Source organism: Bubalus kerabau, chromosome 10, assembly GCF_029407905.1.
Source record: "Bubalus kerabau isolate K-KA32 ecotype Philippines breed swamp buffalo chromosome 10, PCC_UOA_SB_1v2, whole genome shotgun sequence".
Taxonomy (NCBI): Eukaryota; Metazoa; Chordata; class Mammalia; order Artiodactyla; family Bovidae; genus Bubalus; species Bubalus kerabau.
The window spans coordinates 28,832,643-28,852,156 of NC_073633.1; the positions used below are offsets into that span (position 1 = coordinate 28,832,643).

Sequence of the window (19,514 nt, forward strand, 5' to 3'; positions counted from 1 at the left end):
GAAGTAATGTTGCTTGACCTGGTATGTAAAGGTTGAGTACATATAAGTGTTTTAAACAAGTAATTGGGAAAAATCATTCTGACCAAAGAGGACAGTATCTGCAAAGGTTCAGATTAAGGAAAGAGCTTCAGTTCAGTTCAGTTCAGTTCAGTCGCTCAGTCGTGTCTGACTCTTTGCAACCCCATGAATCGCAGCACTCCAAGCCTTCCTGTCCATCACCAACTCCCGGAGTTCACCCAGACTCATGTCCATCGAGTCAGTGATGCCATCCAGCCATCTCATCCTCTGTCATCCCCTTCTCCTCCTGCCCCCAATCCCTCCCAGCATCAGAGTCTTTTCCAATGAGTCAACACTTAGCATGAGGTGGCCAGAGTACTGGAGTTTCAGCTTTAGCATCATTCCTTCCAAAGAAATCCCAGGGCTGTTCTCCTTCAGAATGGACTCATTGGATCTCCTTGCAGTCCAAGGGACTCTCAAGAGTTTTCTCCAACACCACAGTTCAAAAGCATCAATTCTTCAGTGCTCAGCCTTCTTCACAGTCCAACTCTCACATCCATACATGACCACAGGAAAAACCATAGCCTTGACTAGATGGACCTTTGTTGGCAAAGTAATGTCTCTGCTTTTGAATATGCTATCTAGGTTTGTCATAACTTTCCTTCCAATGAGTAAACGTCTTTTAATTTCATCACTGCAATCACCATCTGCAGTGATTTTGGAGCCCAAAAAAATAAAGTCTGACACTGTTTCCACTGTTTCCTGATCTATTTCCCATGAAGTGATGGGACCGGATGCCATGATCTTCGTTTTCTGAATGTTGAGCTTTAAGCCAACTTTTTCACTCTCCACTTTCACTTTCATCAAGAGGCTTTTTAGTTGCTCTTCTCTTTCTGCCATAAGGGTGGTGTCATCTGCATATCTGAGGTTACTGATATTTCTCCCAGCAATCTTGATTCCAGCTTGTGCTTCTTCCAGTCCAGCGTTTCTCATGATGTACTCTGCATAGAAGTTAAATAAACAGGGTGACAATATACAGCCTTGACGTACTCCTTTTCTTATTTGGAACCAGTCTGTTGTTCCATGTCCAGTTCCAACTGTTTCTTCCTGACCTGCATACAGATTTCTCAAGAGGCAGGTCAGATGGTCTGGTATTCCCATCTCTTTCAGAATTTTCCACAGTTTATTGTTATCCACACAGTCAAAAGCTTTGGCATATTCAATAAAGCAGTAATAGATGTTTTTCTGGAACTCTCTTGCTTTTTCCATGATCAAGCAGATGTTGGCAATTTGGTCTCTGGTTCCTCTGCCTTTTCTAAAACCAGCTTGAACATAAGGAAGTTCACCTTTCACATATTGCTGAAGCCTGGCTTGGAGAATTTTGAGCATTACTTTACTAGCGTGTGAAATGAGTGCAATTGTGCAGTAGTTTGAGCATTCTTTGGCATTGCCTTTCTTTAGGATTGGAATGAAAACTGATCTTTTCCAGTCCTGTGGCCACTGCTGAGTATTCCAAATTTGCTGGCATATTGAGTGCAGCACTTTCACAGCATCATCTTTCAGGATTTGGAATACTCAACTGGAATTCCATCACCTCCACTAGCTTTGTTCGTAGTGATGCTTTCTAAGGCCCACTTGACTTCACATTCCAGGATGTCTGGCTCTAGGTCAGTGATTACACCATCGTGATTATCTGGGTCATGAAGATCTTTTTTGTACAGTTCTTCTGTGTATTCTTGCCACCTCTTCTTAGTATCTTCTGCTTCTGTTAGGTCCATACCATTTCTGTCCTTTATCGAGCCCATCTTTGCATGAAATGTTCCCTTGGTGTCTCTAATTTTCTTGAAGAGATCCCTAGTCTTTCCCATTCTGTTGTTTTCCTCTATTTCTTTGCATTTATCTCTGAGGAAGGCTTTCTTATCTCTTGCTATTCTTTGGAACTCTGCATTCAGATGCTTATATCTTTCCTTTTCTCCTTTGCTTTTCACTTCTCTTCTTTTCACAGCTATTGGGGAAATAAAGTTAAAATACACAATGTGCCAATGGATCTCCAAGTTATTAACTCCTACTATAATGGCGCCCCACTCCAGTACTCTTGCCTGGAAAATCCCATGGACAGGGGAGCCTGGTAGACTGCAGTCCATGGGGTCACTAAGAGTCGGACACGACTGAGCGACTTCACTTTCATTTTTCACTTTCATGCATTGGAGGAGGAAATGGCAACCCACTCCAATGTTCTTGCCTAGAGAATCCCAGGGACTGTGGGGCCTGGTGGGCTGCCGTCTATGGGGTCGCACAGAGTCGGACATGATTGAAGCGACTTAGCAGCAGCAGCATTTTTCTTGTAAGATCATCTAATGATAAATCTCTACTAATAGAGTGTTCCCAGGTGGCGCTATGGTAAAGAACCTGCCTGCCAATGCAGGAGACATAAGAGATGCTGCTTCAGTCACTGGGTCCAGAAGATCTCCTGGAGGAGGGCACAACAAACCACTCCAGTATTCTTGACTGGAGAATCCCATGGACAGAGGAGCCTGGTGAGACTAATGGTAGAACTAACTACAGTTCTGTTAAAAAGTACTCATTAATTCTGTAATTTATAAAGATGATTTCAGTAGAATGTTTTAAAGCAAGACATATTTGGTACAAAGACAGCACATGAATTTTTTTAATTGGTAGGGATTATTTCTGAATGGGGATAAAAAACAGGAACCTGTGGTGGATTCATTTTGATATTTGGCAAAACTAATACAATTATGTAAAGTTTAAAAATAAAATAAAATTAAAAAAAAAAAAGAAAAGGCTTTCTGGCAAGCACTGTCTCTCCTATGGACACAGCATTGCTGAAATATCATATGGACCTTTAACACCTTTGTTGGCTTATAGTTAAGGAAAATGGATTGATATTTAAATGACTTTTTCTTATGCATTTTTCTAAAATTAGGAGAATGTCCACCTCTTTGTAGGGGAATATAGTTAAATGCAATTCTAATTTTTCAAAATATCTGGTGTCAACTACCTTATGACAAACACAAAGTTTAAGAATTTTAATGGAAAAAGGATTTTGTATAGGAATAAACTGAAGATTCACAGGAAGAGCTTAGCAAAATACTTGGGGACATATTTCACTAATAATGATAGGGAAAAAAGAGTAAGGAGAGGAGGGAAGGAAAAACAGTGTGGGAAGAAGGAAAAGAAAGGGAAATAGAAGGAAAGGATTAGTGAGTTTATGAATAAATATTTTCAAATATATCCCTGTCTTCATTATAATATTTATGTGATGTTCTTTGACTCTCTCTACTATTTTCATAGAAGATCCAACTCACCCTTTCAATATTTTATTGCATCCCTAGCAATTACTAGTTACTAGCAATTACTAGTAACATTAGTCATGAATATTTCTTTACTCAATAAATGTTTATTAAACACCTACTATTTGTTGGGTACTGGGCTGATTACTGAGAATATTTCAATAAACAAAAGGAACGAAAAGATATGTTTCAGGAAAAGTGAAGTGTGGATAAAGAAAGTAAGCTCAAAGGCCGTGAAGAGGAGGAAGTGAGTGAAAAAGTGACTGGAGGGATATGCTGGCCTTTGGAATGTGGCGCAGCACCTCTCATTGCACTTCCCAAGACTGAGTACAAGCATCTATTCCTCATCTCTAACTCACGAATCAAAGCAATTTCCAAAGCATGATAAACAAAGCAATTAACATTTAGGTACACATCCTATGCAGCAGGATAGATTTCTCAGTCTTTTTGATGATCAAAGAATATTATGTTAGTGATGCCACTCAGATCAAGGACCGGAATGGCTCTCTCTTACTTTCTCTGTCTTGTGCTCTAATTTCCTCTATATCTTTTATCTTGGGGAAAATGTGTGGCTAATAAAGAGCTACTGCTACTGCTACTGCTAAGTCACTTCAGTCGTGTCCAATTCTGTGTGACCCCATAGACGGCAGCCCACCAGGCTCCCCCGTCCCCGGGATTCCCCAGGCAAGAACACTGGAGTGGGTTGCCATGCCCTCTCCAGGGGATGTTCCTGACTCAGGGATCAAACCTGAGACTCCTGCGGCTCCAGCATTGCAGGCAGATTCTTTACTGCTGAGCCACCAGGGGAGTCCTAATACTATATACCAAAGGGCAAAAGTCACATTTGTATCCCAGAGAGATGAAAAAGACCAATAACACATTTCTCATCTATGGTCTATTAAGAGAAGGCTTACCCATGGTCGAAAGTCATGCTTGTTTCACAAATGTGTTCTTACTTAAATATTTCAGGAGCAGAAAAGGAAGACTAGAATGAAAGCACCTGAAATTTCAGTTTTAGTTCTTGTTACCTTATAATCTGTAGGAGGTCCTCATGTATTGCTTTAGTTTTTATTGGAGTATTATATTCATGTAAGAAAATGTAATATAAGGGTACAGCCTGGTAAATTTTAATGAAACCAACACTCTTATAACCAGCGCTCAGATCAAGAAACAGAGCATTACCAGCCCTTCAGTGCTCTCTTTATGATATTGCCCCACATACAACAATATTCTGATTTCTGCCAGTGTAAATTAGCTATGTCAGCTTATGTATCCTATAGGAATGACATGTTTATTGACTATTTGAATATCTTCTCTTGTCAAAAACCTACTTCAGACCTTTGTCTTTTCTATCAATTTGTTTGTTTTCTTGTTAATTTGAAAGAGATATTTTTAAATCAAAATGATCCCTTTGATGATATATGTGATAGATGATATTTGATAATATATTATTTTTGATAATCAATATTAAATTTCATAAGATAATAATACTGTAAATATATTCACTAGTTATCCTTTAATAGATTTTCTAGTTATCTTTTTAACTTTTGAAATAATTTTAATATAGATCAGTTTTTTAATGAAACGTAGTTGGTTTACAATGTTGTGCCCATCTCTGCTGTACAGAAAAGTGACAAAAAATGAATGTATATATGAATATAGATTCATTTTGATGCTTAGCGATACTTGTGTCCTACTTAAGAAATGTGTATCTAACACAAAGTAATGAACAAGTTCTGAATTTTTTCTATTAACTTCATGCATTATTCTTACATTCAGATCTGCATTCTGACTGCTATTTATAAATCCTTTATCCTTGGCATATGGGTGCAAATGTTTTCCAATTTTTAGTGTAATACCTTTCCACCTTTCCAGTATCAATTTTATCACAAAATTTTACTTTGTCACCCTCCCCATCTGGTCATATCATTCTCCTTTATTTCAGGATTTCTTCTATTTTTAGAATTTTTCTTTACCTTTTATAGTTATCATGTATTTATTCCATGGGTGATGTAGTTTTCTGAATTTTCGTTCTAACTACTAAAATGAATTATTTTGTGAAGTTTTCTCATCCTCTTTGTGCCCAGGATGCTTTCTTCTCTATGTTCTGCATTGTGTATATACTTGTTACTAGTTTATTTAAAAATCACTTAGTGTATTGCCAGTTTTATGCAATTCTGGTGTAATGAACAAATTAAATATTCTTCTAACTTTAGCTTCAGTCCCTCAGATGTGCAAACAGGTAGAAATATTTGAATCCTCAGTGTGCACTGCCAACAATCTCTTCCTGATTCAATTATTTAATGTATCAGCTATAGGGAAAAAACAGTCAAAAGACACAGTGTGCCAATGGAGCTCCAAGTTACTAACTCCTATTATTTTTCTTGTGAGATCATATATTCATGAATCTCTATTGCTGAATCTCTATTGGTAGAATTAGTGATAGAACTAATAACAGTTCTATTAAACAGCACTCGTTAATTCTGTAATTTCTAAAGATAAGTTCAGTAGAATGTTTTAAAGCAGGACACGTTTGGTGTAAGAATGGCACTTGACTTTTTTTTTTTTTTGGTAAGGATTATTTCTGAACAGAGATGAAAAAAAAAAGAAATCAAAAAATGCTTTTTAAAATCTGTTCACCACTTTTGGTTTGACAAGCACTGTGCTTCCTATGGGCATCAGTTCAGTTCAGTTCATTCCCTCAGTCATGTCCAACCCTTTGGGACCCCATGAACTGCAGCACTCCAGGCCTCCCTGTCCATCACCATCTCCTGGAATTCACTCAAACTCACCTCCATTGAGTCGGTGATGCCATCCAGCCATCTCATCCTCTGTCGTCCCCTTCTCCTCCTGCCCCCAATCCCTCCCAGCATCAGAGTGTTTTCCAATGAGTCAACTCTTCACATGAGCTGGCCAAAGCACTGGAGTTTCAGCTTTAGCATCATTCCTTCCAAAGAACACCCAGGACTGATCTCCTTCAGAATGGACTGGTTGGATCTCCTTGCAGTTCAAGGGACTCTCAAGAGTCTTCTCCAACACCACAGTTCAAAAGCATCAATTCTTCAGTGCTCAGCTTTCTTCACAGTCCAACTCTCACATCCATACATGACCACAGGAAAAACCATAGCCTAGACTAGACAGACCTTTGTTGGCAAAGTAATGTCTCTGCTTTTTAATATACTATCTAGGTTGGTCATAACTTTCCTTCCAAGGAATAAGCGTCTTTTAATTTCATGGCTGCAGTCACCATCTGCAGTGATTTTGGAGCCCAAAAAAATAAAGTCTGACACTGTTTCCACTGTTTCCCGATCTATTTCCCATGAAGTGATGGGACCAGATGCCACGATCTTCATTTTCTGAATGTTGAGCTTTAAGCCATTTTTTTCACTCTCCTCTTTCACTTTCATCAAGAGGCTTTTTAGTTGCTCTTCACTTTCTGCCATAAGGGTGGTGTCATCTACATATCTGAGGTTATTGATATTTCTCCCAGCAATCTTGATTCCAGCTTGTGCTTCTTCTAGCCCAGGGTTTCTCATGAAGTACTCTGCATAGAAGTTAAATAAGCAGGGTGACAATATACAGCCTTGACATACTCCTTTTCATATTTGGAACCAGTCTGTTGTTCCATGTCCAATTCTAATATGTCCAGTTGTAACTGGACATGGATTTACTATGGGCATGGGTTTACTGAAATACCATACGGACTTTTAACACCTCTGTTGGCTTATAATTATGGAAGATGAACTGAATGAGAATACCAGTTGATATCTAAATAACTATTTTTTGTATCTATTTTTCTAAAATCAGAAGAATTCCCTGCTTCTTTGCAGGAGACTTTAGTTAAACATAATTTTAATCTTTCAAAATATATGGTGTCGACCACTTTATGAGAAACACAACGTACTGGGAATTTTAATGGAGGAAATAATTTTGCATTGGAATAAACTAAAGTTTCACATGACCTATTTCACTAATAATGATAGGAAAAAGGAGTAAAGAGAGGAAAGAAGGAAAAGAAAGAGGGAGGGAGGAAGGAAAAGAAACAGAAATAGAAGGAAAGGATTAATGAGTTTATGAATGAATAAATATTTTCAAATATAACCCTGTCTTCATTATGAAATCCATATGAGGTTGACTATCTCTTCTATTTTTATAGAAAATCTAACTCACCGTTTCAATATTTTATTGCATCCCTAGCAATTATTAGTAACATCAGGCATGAATATTTCTTTGCTCAATAAATATTTATTGAACACCTACTATATGTTGGGTACTGGGCTGATGACTGAGAACACTTCAATAAGCAAAAGGAACAAAAAGATATGTTTCAGGAATAGTGAAGTGAGGAGAAGGAAAGTGAGCTCCAAGTCTGTGAAGAGGAAGAAATGAATGAAAAAGTGACTGGAGGGATATTCTGGTGTTTGGAAAGTGCTACAGCACCTCTCATTGCACTTTCCAAGACCTCAGTACAGTATCTGTTCCTTCATCTCTGACTCACGAATCAAAGCAATTTCCAAAGCATGATAAACACAGCAATTTACATTTAGGTATGCTAAAGCTGAAACTCCAGTACTTTGGCCACCTCATGTGAAGGTGGCAATAGAACGATGTGTTACTGATTGTAGCAAGATTCTGAAACATCCTGATCTCCTTATTAGCCACACATTTTCCCCAGGAGAAAAGATTTAGAGGAAATTAGAGCACAGGACAGGAAAATAATAGAGAAGTATTCCAGTCCTTGATGTGAGCGGCATCACTGACATAATATTCTTGGATCATCAAAAAGACATAGTCAACCCCAATCCCTGTCTCTAGCAAGTTATTTAGTTTTTTTCTTTGCGTGCCCTACTTAGACCAAATTGTGGGTCTAAGGATCAAAAATTATTCTGGTAATTTTGTTTATAACTGCACTTCAGTTAAGTGTACTTCTACTGCCTTCCTGAGTTTTACTTAATTAATAAAATTGATTCTTTTCAAAAAAAAAAAAAAAGACAGAAATCTATCCTCCTCCACTCATTTGAAAAGACTCTGATGCTGGGAGGGATTGGGGGCAGGAGGAGAAAGGGACGACAGAGGATGAGAAGGCTGGATGGTATCACCGATTCGATGGACGTGAATTTGAGTGAACTCCAGGAGTTGGTGATGGACAGGGAGGCCTGGCGTGCTGCGATTCATGGGGTCGCAAAGATTTGGACACGACTGAGGGACTGAACTGAACTGAACACATTCTACACAGGAGGATATATTTCTGTCTTTTTGATGATCCAAGAATATTACGTCAGTGATGCCGCTCACATCAAGGACTGGAATACTTCTCTATTATTTTCCTGTCCTGTGCTCTAATTTCCTCTAAATCTTTTCTCCTGGGGAAATTGTGTGGCTAATAAGGAGCTCAGGATGTTTCAGAATCTTGCTACAATCAGTAACACATCGTTCTATTGCCATTTGGATATTTAGAGGACTAGCATGTTTCTTTACAGAATTAAGGATTATTGCTTTTCTCGAGTCACAATATATGCTTTTTATTCTAACACTTGACATTTTTCCATGAAAAGTTTCACCTTCTGTGATGGGCATTGTGATTCATTCCACTGACTTTCCAATTGACTCATTATTTTGGAGCTTATTGCTTCCATTGAGGCCGCATTGAGCAACAGATGCCGAGATTTTGGAGCTTGACATTAGCAGATTTAAAAATAAATGTAACAGTTGGGCTAAGGCATATTAACTGAATATAGGCAACTTTTAAAATCTCTTTGAGGCTTAGCTTTCTAATAGGTAGCATAGGTCTCAGAATAACTCACTAAATGGTAATGAAGATTAAAAGATACATTGAGGATTTTCTAAAAAGACAGTGATTTTAAAGCCAAAAAGAAACAAATGTTTGATAGATTTGATAGTATAAAACTAAAGACAACATCATTTAAAAAATAAATGGTACTATATTAGAATAAAACATACAAACAAACACAAACATCGAAATATCAAGTAAGATATCAAAATAATTCTAGCAAATAAAACTAACCTCTTACTCCTTGGAAGGAAAGTTATGACCAACCTAAACAGCATATTCAAAAGCAGAGACATTACTTTGCCAACAAAGGTCCGTCTAGTCAAGGCTATGATTTTTCCAGTGGTCGTATATGGATGTGAGAGTTAGACTGTGAAGAAAGCTGAGCACCGAAGAATTGATGCTTTTGAACTGTGGTGTTGGAGAAGACTTGAGAGTCCCTTGGACTGCAAGGAGATCCAACCAGTCCATTCTGAAGGAGATCAGTTCTGGGTGTTCTTTGGAAGGTCTGATGCTAAAGTTGAAACTCCAGTACTTTGGCCAGCTCATGTGAAGAGTTGACTCATTGGAAAAGACCCTGATGCTGGGAGGGATTGAGGACAGGAGGAGAAGGGGACGACAGAGGATGAGATGGCTGGATGGCATCACTGACTCGATGGACGTGAGTCTGAGTGAACTCTGGGAGTTGGTGATAGACAAGGAGGCCTGGGGTGCTGCAATTCATGGAGTCGCAAAGAGTTGGACATGACTGAGCGACTGAACTGAATGGAAAAAATGGTCAAAAGATAGGAATAAGCATATGACCAAGGTTGAATGAAAGAGTGCCAATATACAGAGAAAAAAATTGCTCAAAAGCACTAGGGATCAGTAAAATGCCATACATAAAGTACATTAGGATTGCTAAAATGAAAAAGGCTGATAATTCTCAATTTTTGGAAGATGCAAATTGCACCTTCTCACTCCCTGTTGGTTGAAGTATAACTGTTTATACCACTTGAATGGAAATTGTCACTTTATCAAAAAAATTTTAAATGCACCTTTTTTTGCAAACACCCATTCCAGTTTCAGAAATTGCATTACAATAGACATGTCTCCATATATACAAAAGTCAATCTACAAAGATGTATAAAGATAACATTCTTTATGATAGCACAATAACAGAAACAAATATTTATTAATGGAAAAGTAGTTTATAATAGAATATTTCAGAGTACTACATAGACATTATAAAGAATACTGGACCACTTCCCAGGTGACACAGTGGTAAAGAATCCACCTCCAATGCAGGAGACAAAGGACCATGTTTGATCCCTGGATTGCGAAGATCTTCTGGAGAAGGAAATGGCAACCCACTCCAGTATTCTTGCCTAGAAAATCCCATGGACAGAGGAGCCTGAAGGGCTACAGTTCTTGAATTGGCAAAGAGTCAGACATGAAAAAAGTCTTTGGAACAACAAGAATTATTTGTATTTTTTTCACTTCTAGGTTAAGACTAACACACTGGAACTAACATTTTATTGACACAAGAAAGAACCATGAAAAATGCTAATGCTTCTCATTTTATTTCTATCTTGCAATTAGGATTATTCAGTTCAGTTCAGTTCAGTCGCTCAGTCGTGTCTGACTCTTTGTGACCCCATGAATCACAGCACGCCAGGCCTCCCTGTCCATCACCAACTCCCAGAGTTCACTCAGACTCACATCCATTGAGTTAGTGATGCCATCCAGCCATCTCATCCTCTGTAGTCCCCTTCTCCTCCTGCCCGCAATCCCTTCCAGCATCAGAGTCTTTTCCAATGAGTCAACTCTTCACATGAGGTGGCCAAACTACTGGAGTTTCAGCTTTAGCATCATTACTTCCAAAGAAATCCCAGGGCTGATCTCATTCAGAATGGACTGGCTGGATCTCCTTGCAGGCCAAGGGACTCTCAACAGTCTTCTCCAACACCACAGTTCAAAAGCATCAATTCTTCAGTGCTCAGCTTTCTTCACAGTCTAACTCTCACATCCATACATGACCACTGGAAAAACCATAGCCTTGACTAGACGAACCTTTGTTGGCAAAGTAATGTCTCTGCTTTTGAATATGCTATCTAGGTTGGTCATAACTTTCCTTCCAAGGAGTAAGTGTCTTTTAATTTTATGGCTGCAGTCACCATCTGCAGTGATTTTGGAGCCCAAAAAAATAAAGTCTGACACTGTTTCCACTGTTTCCCGATCTATTTCCCATGAAGTGCTGGGACCAGATGCCATGATCTTCGTTTTCTGAATGTTGAGCTTTAAGCCAATTTTTCCCTCTCCTCTTTCACTTTCATCAAGAGGCTTTTGAGTTCTTCTTCACTTTCTGCCATAAGGGTGGTGTCATCTGCATATCTGAGGTTATTGATATTTCTCCCAGCAATCTTGATTCCAGTTTGTGTTTCTTCCAGTCCAGCATTTCTCATGATGTACTCTGCATAGGAGTTAAATAAGCAGGGTGACAATATACAGCCTTGACATACTCCTTAGTATACCCATAATTTTCTCAGACACATCAACCATTGAAGCACTTCTTCCTTGTCCTTTTCTTCTTTGTTTTTCTTCTCCCCTTCTCCTTCCTTTCATTTTCCTCATCTCTTACTGCTCTCTGACTCTCCTTCTAGATGACTCTAGATTTGGTCTTGTGACTGCTCCCCCTGCTGTGTCCCCTCTTCCTGCCACCAGAGATATTGCACAGGTGCAGCCCCATCTGTCCCAGTGTGCCTCTCTCAGGACGCAGTAGTACACAGCGGTGTCTCTCAGGGTGACCTGGGGCAGGACCAAGGTGCTGGACTTTCTGTCTGAAGAGATGGTGAGAGAGGCCGTGCTGCTCTTCACTGTGCCTCGTAAGCCATGAATGACATACTGTGGACTCTGATTGGGACTTTGCCAATACCAATGTATATACTCATTTCCACTAATGGTAGAGTGGCTACAAGGCAGGGTTACATCCTCTCCTTCAGGATAATCCATGGAGCTGGGCTGGGTGGTCTTAGCATCAAACACATTCCCTGGGGGGTTAAGAAATCAAATTAACTCCAGAGCACAAATCAGTGTAATTCTATGGATCAAAGGCATAACCCTCCTATGACTGTGTGGCCCTAACCCCTACTCCAGTGTTTCTACTTATGTCCTGTAAAAATATTGTGGATGTTCATTATTGGATTGCAAGGAAATAAAACCAGTTATCCCAAAGGAAATGAGCCCTAAATATTCATTGGAGAGACTGATGCTGAAACTGAAGCTCCAATACTTTGTCCACTGGCTGAGAAGAGCTGATTCATTGGAATATACCCTGATTCTGGGAAAGACTGAAGGGAAAAGGAGAAGGGGTCATCAGAGGATGAGATGGTTAAACAGCATTACCATCTCAATGGACATGAATTTGAGCATACTCCAGGAGGTAGTAGAGGAAAGAAGAGCCTGGCATACTGACATCCATTTGGTCATAAAAATTTGGATATAACTTAGCAAATGGACAACAACAAAATTATAGAGACCAAAGATATGTGGCAAGAATCAGAGATTCCACAGGCTTTGTTCCATGGGTCCTTGGCTTAATAATCCCAGAGAATTCTTACAACCTGCTTACTGCTAAGGACTCTTCTGGTATCGTGGCTATGATTTAAACTGTAATGTAGAAGACGGGCCTCTTTAGCAAACGCACAGATCATTTCTCAGTTCCATCACTATAATGCAGAATAAAGCACAGAGAGAGGAGTAGAGAGTAAGTGACTCTTTGTGGCCATTTGGCCTCAAAGTCACCCCTTGTAGACACAGAACACTTACCCAAGGTCAGAAACACAGTTACTCCAGTCACCAGCCTCATACTTCAAGGACAAGCTAGGACCATGGGCCCAGAGCTCAGGCTTGTGTCTGATCCTTGACTTGAGGAGGTTCCAGAGAACAGAGGCAACAGCTGTCAGTAAAAACTTACAACCAGTGCAGATGCTGCTGTGTTGTTGCTAGGACCTTCTCAGCCAATGATCAAGCAGTTGCTTATCTATGTCTTCCTCCCAGGTTTTAGTCATGTCCCCAATAGATGGTGAAACATCCCCAGCTCACAGTGAAATCATGTCTGAAGTTTAATGTCTGGCTCAAGAAAAGGAATACCGATCACAATGATGTGTCTATGCACAACCATTGTTCTTTCCTTTGTTTCTTAATAAACTGGATGATGGTCCATGAAGCTTGAGGAACACAATGTTTAATCCCAGAAAAATGTACTGAGTTCTGTGTTGTAAAATGATGAAAACTTGCTTCCACATTCCAGAAAATTAATTGGAGATTCAAAAGTAGGCAGTGATGTGCTCTGGGAGACAGGAAAAGTTAGTAACATTGAAACTAATAGCTACACATCCTAGAACTTGCAGCAGCTCTTGTAAGGGTTCCTGGAATCATGCATCTATTGCCAACTAGGTAGACATTTCCCATGCATTTGTTCTTAATAAACGAACTGATTGACATAGATGGTGTTCACCTCCTCCTTGAACATTGGTCTTTAATCCTCATGTTCCCTATGCCGATGCTTGTGGATGTCATGCAGCAAGGATGCTACGGCAGAGGAATAGACAGAAATGAAGGAAAACAAAGTGGAGGTGGGGTGGAGGTTGATGTGAGTGGTAGAAAAAGTAGGAGGAGGGAAAAAAAGGTATCAGGAATAGAGAAGGGAAGGGATAATCAGAGCAGGGAAATGGGAAAGCATGTTAGGAAGGTACTTGGAAAGGGCTTAGGCTATTGGGCTAACCTGAATCCTTGACCACACACATTCAACAAGGGATAGATAGTAAAGCACAAATTGTCTAAAGAAAGTGAAAGTATGTCATTTTTCCTTTTGGGGGGCACATCAATGGAAAATAAATTTCCGTTCCCTTCTCCCAGAAAGAAAGTATTCAGATGAATCAGCCCCCTCTTGTGACTGAAGAGAAGAACTGCAGATCTAAATCTGGACCAAAAGTCAGCAAGCAACTTTTTGAAAAACCCCTCAAGTTTGCAGGTAAATGGGTTTCTCAGGGGGCACGAGTGGTAAAGAACTCACCTGCCAATGCAGGAGACTTAAGAGACCCAGTTTCAATCCTTGGATCAGGAAGATCCCCTGGAGAAGGGCTCATGGCAACCCACTCCAATATTCTGCCTGGAAAATTCATTGGAAAAAGGAGCCTGGTGGGCTACAGTCCATGACTCGCAGAGTCAGACGCAACTGAAGCATCTTAGCACACAGCATACACATCTTACTTGTAATACCTCTGTACTCATCTGTATTTTCTTGGTCCTAAACACTCCATAGCAGTGTTTTAATTATCTTTGACTGCCTTACTGCAGTCATATGATTCTCATTTGTTGACCTCTTTAAGTTTTCATTTGTCTCTAACCTTCCTATATTTAAAATTTACTTCAATGGCCATGTAATTCAATGTTTATAAGAAAGCTTGGTACACAGTAGACACTCAAGACTTACTTGTATCCTGAATGAGCTGATAAATCATTATTCATGAATTCAATGAGAAAATTGTTGAACAATTGTTCAAATTATTCTGAAAACAATCTTCCAATTTTATGGAATGCCTGCCAAACAAAAGGTTCCAATAGTATAAACAGAGGGTTATTATTGTGAACAAAATGAACAATAAATTGTGAACAAAATGAACAATAAACAATAAATCCAAGTCTAGAATTGAGGAAAATTCTATTGAAGATATGAGAGTAAATGTTATGGCAATCATGCTTTGTTCATTTAACAAACATTCATAAATACTCAATGGAAGTCTTATTGTTGTTCAGTCACTCAGTCGTGTCTGACTCTGTGTGACCCCATGGACTGCAGCACACCAGACTTCCCGGTCCTTCACTATCCCCAAGAATTGCTCAAACTCATGTCCATGTGTGGATGATGCCATCCAGTCATCTCGTCCTCTGTCACCCCCTTTCTCCTCCTGCCCTCAATTCTTCCCAGCATCAGGGTCGTTTCAATGAGTCGGCTCTTCACATCGGTGGGTCAAAGTATTGGAGCTTCAGCTTCAGCATCAGTCTTTTTGATGAATATTCAGGGTTTAGAATTGACTGGTTTGATATCCTTGTTGTCCAAGAAACTCTCAAAGATCTGCAGCAACACAGTTAGAAAGCCTCAATTCTCTGGCTCTCAGCCTTCTTTAGAGTCCAACTCTCACATCCATACATGACTACTGGAAAACCATAGCTTTGACTCTATGGACCTTTGTTAGCAAAGTGATGTCTCTGCTTTTTAATATGCTGTCTAGGTTTGTCATAGCTTTCCTTCCAAGAAGCAAATGCCTTTTAATATCATGGCTGCAATCATCTTCCACAGTGATATTGGAGCCCAAGAAAATAAAATCTGTGACTGCTTACACTTTTTCCCCATCTATTTGCCATGAATTGATGGGATCAGATGCCATGATCTTAGTTTTTTGAATGTTGAGTTTTAAGTCAATTTGTCACTGTCCTCCTTCACCCTCATCGAGAGGCTCTTTAGTTCCTCTTCTCTTTCTGCCATTAGAGTGGTATCATCTGCATATTTGAGGTTGCTGGTATTTCTCCTGGCAATCTTGATTCCAGCTTGTGATTCATCCAACCCAGCATGTCACATGATGTGTGATGTACTCTACATACAATGTAAATGAGCAGAATGACAGTATACAGCCTTGACATACTCCTTTCCCAATTTTGAACCGGTTTGTTGTTCCATGTCCAGTTCTAACTGTTGCTTCCTGACCTGCGTGCAGGTTTCACACAAGGCAGATAAGATGTACTATTATCCTATCTATTTAACAATTTTCCAGTTTGTTGTGATCCACACATTCAAAGGCTTTAGTGTAGTCAGTGAAGCAGAGGTAGATGCTTTTCTGGAATTCCCTTGCTTTTTCTGTGATCCAGTGAATGTTGGCAATTTGATTTATGGTTCCTCTGCCTTTTCTAAATCCAACTTATACGTTTGGAATTTCTCGGTTCACATACTGCTTAAGCCTACTCGAAGGATTTTGCACATTACCTTGCTAATCTATGAAAAGAGCGCAATTGTACGATAGTTTGAACATTCTTTGGTATTGCCTTTCTTTAGTATTGGAATGAAAACTGACCTTTTCTACCGCTGTGACCATTGCTGAGTTTTCAAAATTTGCTGGCAGAATGAGTATAGCACTTTAACAGTATCTTCATTTAGGATTTTAAAAGGTCAGCCGGAATTTCATCATCTGCACTAGCTTTGTTTGTAATAATGCTTTCTAAGGCCCACTAGAGTTCACGCTCCAGGATGCCTGGCTCTAGGTGAGTGACCATTGTGGTTATCTGGGTCTTTGAGACCTTTTTTCATACAGTTTTTCTGTGTATTCTTGCCACCTCTTCTTAATCTCTTCTGCTTCTGTTAGATTCTTGTCAATTCTGTCCTTTTTTGTGCCCATCATTGCATGAAATGTTCCCTTGGTATCTCTAATTTTCTTGAAGAGGTCTCTAGTCTTTCCCATTCTATTGTTCCCTGCTATTTCTTTGCATTGTTCACTTAAGAAAGATTTCTTATCTCTCCTTTCTATTCTCTGGAATTCTGTATTCATTTGGATATATCGTTCCCCTTATTCTTTGTCTCTTACTTCTTTTCTCAGCTATTTGTAATCCCTTCTTAGAGAAACATTTTGCCTTCTTGCATTTCTTTTTCTTTGGGATGGTTTTGGTCACTGCCTTCTGTACAATGTTATGAACCTCCAACCACAGTTCTTCAGGAACTCCGTCTATGAGATCTAATCCCTGAATCTATTTGTCACCTCCACTCTATAATCATAAGGTTCTTGATTTAGGTCATACCAAAATGGTCTAGTGGTTTTCCCTACTTTCTTCAGCTAAAGCCTGGATTTTGCAATAAGTAATGGCACCCCACTCCAGTACTCTTGCCTGGAAAATCCCAGGGATGGAGGAGCCTGGTGGGCTGCAGTCCATGGGGTCGCTAAGAGTCGGACACGACTGAGCAACTTCACTTTCACTTTTCACTTCCATGCATTAGAGAAGGAAATGGCAACCCACTCCAGTATTCTTGCCTGGAGAATCCCAGGGATGGGAGAGCCTGGTGGGCTGCCATCTATGGGGTCGCACAGAGTCGGACACGACTGAAGCAACTTAGCAGCAGCAGCAGCTCATGATCTTAGCCACAGTCGGCTCCAGATTTTCTTTTTGTGACTATATAGATTTCCTCCATCTTCAGCTGCAAAGGATATAATCAATCTGATTTCTGTATTAACCTTCTGATGATATCCATGTGTAGGGTGGGCTCTCGTGTTGTTGGAAGAGGGTGTTTGCTATGACCAGTGTGTTTTCTTGGCAAAACTCTGTTACCCTTTGTCCTGCTTCATTTTGTGCTCCAAGGCCAAACTTGCCTGTTACTCCAGCTATGTCTTGACTTCCTATGTTTGCATTCCAATCCCCTATGATGAAAAAGACATCTTTTCTTGGGTGTAGTTCTAGAAATTCTTGTAGATCTTGATAGAACCATTCTTCATAGATCTCTTTAGGTTCCAGTTTAAATTCATATTTTCACTGGCACTGAAACATACATTCATCCTGTTCTGGGTCAGGTCTTCCTCATATCCAAATCTTCTCCAAGGAGCCCTGTAAATGGTACAATCTGGATGACAATAAAGGTTTGAGACACTTTTCACAGCTAGGAAAGTTGTGTCTCATTTCTCAAAGATAAAAATAATTAGAACAATAAAACCTGTCTCATAGGGTTTTGATATTTAAATTAGATAATGAATTGGAAATGCATCCTACAGTGCCTGACATATAGTAAGCTCAATAAATATCAACTCTCTTTATTCTACTAAAACCTTCCTTTCCTTCAATGGCCAGGCTTGTGACCTGCTTTTTTCCCCCACATCAGTTCAGTAATGGAAGCTTCTAGGACATTTACTTAATCACTTGCTTTCCTAGAGATAGTCATTATTTTCCCTTATCCTTTTGGTGTGATAGCAGCTAGTTACACTGATACTCTCAGGGTGCTGAAAGGACACAGATGGATCAAGTGAGGCTTGATTTTCATTTCCCTAAAAGTAGTAAAATCAAGGACATATTGCATGTTTACTAGCTACTATTGGATATAATATTTCTGAATTGGATCTCCAAGATTTTTCCATTATTATTAACTATTTTCACTTCATATTTGTTTATGAGCTTTTAATATATTCTGCATTTTCTTCCCATTTCATTAATGTAGATTGCATATATAGCCTTCCAGTCACATTGACTTTCCACTCTTTTAGCAGTGATTTTTAACAAAAAAGACAATCTAAAAATATACTTTCATGTTCATAAGAAGCTTCCTTGTCAGTTTTGTTTTCTTTAAAAACTTTGAGAATGCTTTCCTTTTGTGACTGCCATTGCTTGTGATGAAAACTCAAGCATCATTCCTAATGGTGTTTCCCAGAACATAGCATATTGATTTCTCCTATTAGCAAGATTTTCTTCCACTAAATTAGACCCTTGGATTTGTCTTAAATTCCTTGCAAACGTCTGCCAAAACCACAGTGGTGAACTTGCAGAATACTTTATTCACCTTTATGACTTTTCACATAGCATTGCTCCTGAATAATGAGCTTGCTTTATAGGAAGTCAAGTACAACAGTGAGTGGGGATTCTTGCTATGATAAAGAGGTTATGGAATGGGTAATGGATGAGGTAGTTATAGATACCAGTTACAATCATGTGGTCATTTGCAGTAACAAAAGCTATAATAGTTATAAAATTATCTTCATTTTCAGATCAGATCAGATCAGATCAGTCATTCAGTAGTGTCCGACTCTTTGCGACCCCATGAATTGCAGCACACCAGGCCTCCCTGTCCATCACCAACTCCTGGAGTTCACTCAGACTCACGTCCATCGAGTCAGTGATGCCATCCAGCCATCTCATCCTCTGTCATCCCTTCTCCTCCAGCCCCCAATCCCTACCAGCATCAGAGTCTTTTCCAATGAGTCAACTCTTCGCATGAGGTGGCCAAAGTACTGGAGTTTCAGCTTTAGCATCATTCCTTCCAAAGAAATCCCAGGGCTGATCTCCTTCAGAATGGACTGGTTGGATCTCCTTGCAGTGCAAGGGACTCTCAAGAGTCTTCTCCAGCACCACAGTTCAAAAGCATCAATTCTTCGGTGCTCAGCCTTCTTCACAGTCGAACTCTCACATTCATACATGACCACAGGAAAAACCATAGCCTTGACTAGACGAACCTTTGTTGGCAAAGTAATGTCTCTGCTTTTGAATATTCTATCTAGGTTGGTCATAACTTTCCTTCCAAGGAGTAAGTGTATTTTAATATCATGGCTTCAGTCACCATCTGCAGTGATTTTGGAGCCCAGAAAAATAAAGTCGGACACTGTTTCCCCTGTTTCCCCATCTATTTC

The 19,514-nt window shown here is 39.5% G+C and overlaps 1 gene segment (V, D, J or C); it reads right to left on the reverse strand.

Moving 5' to 3' along the window:
- Positions 1 to 11,662: 11,662 nt before the first annotated feature.
- Positions 11,663 to 12,946, reverse strand: LOC129620459 (T cell receptor alpha variable 26-1-like). The segment is given in 2 exon segments: positions 11,663 to 12,128; positions 12,907 to 12,946. Coding segments are annotated over 2 exon segments (453 nt in total).
- Positions 12,947 to 19,514: the final 6,568 nt, after the last annotated feature.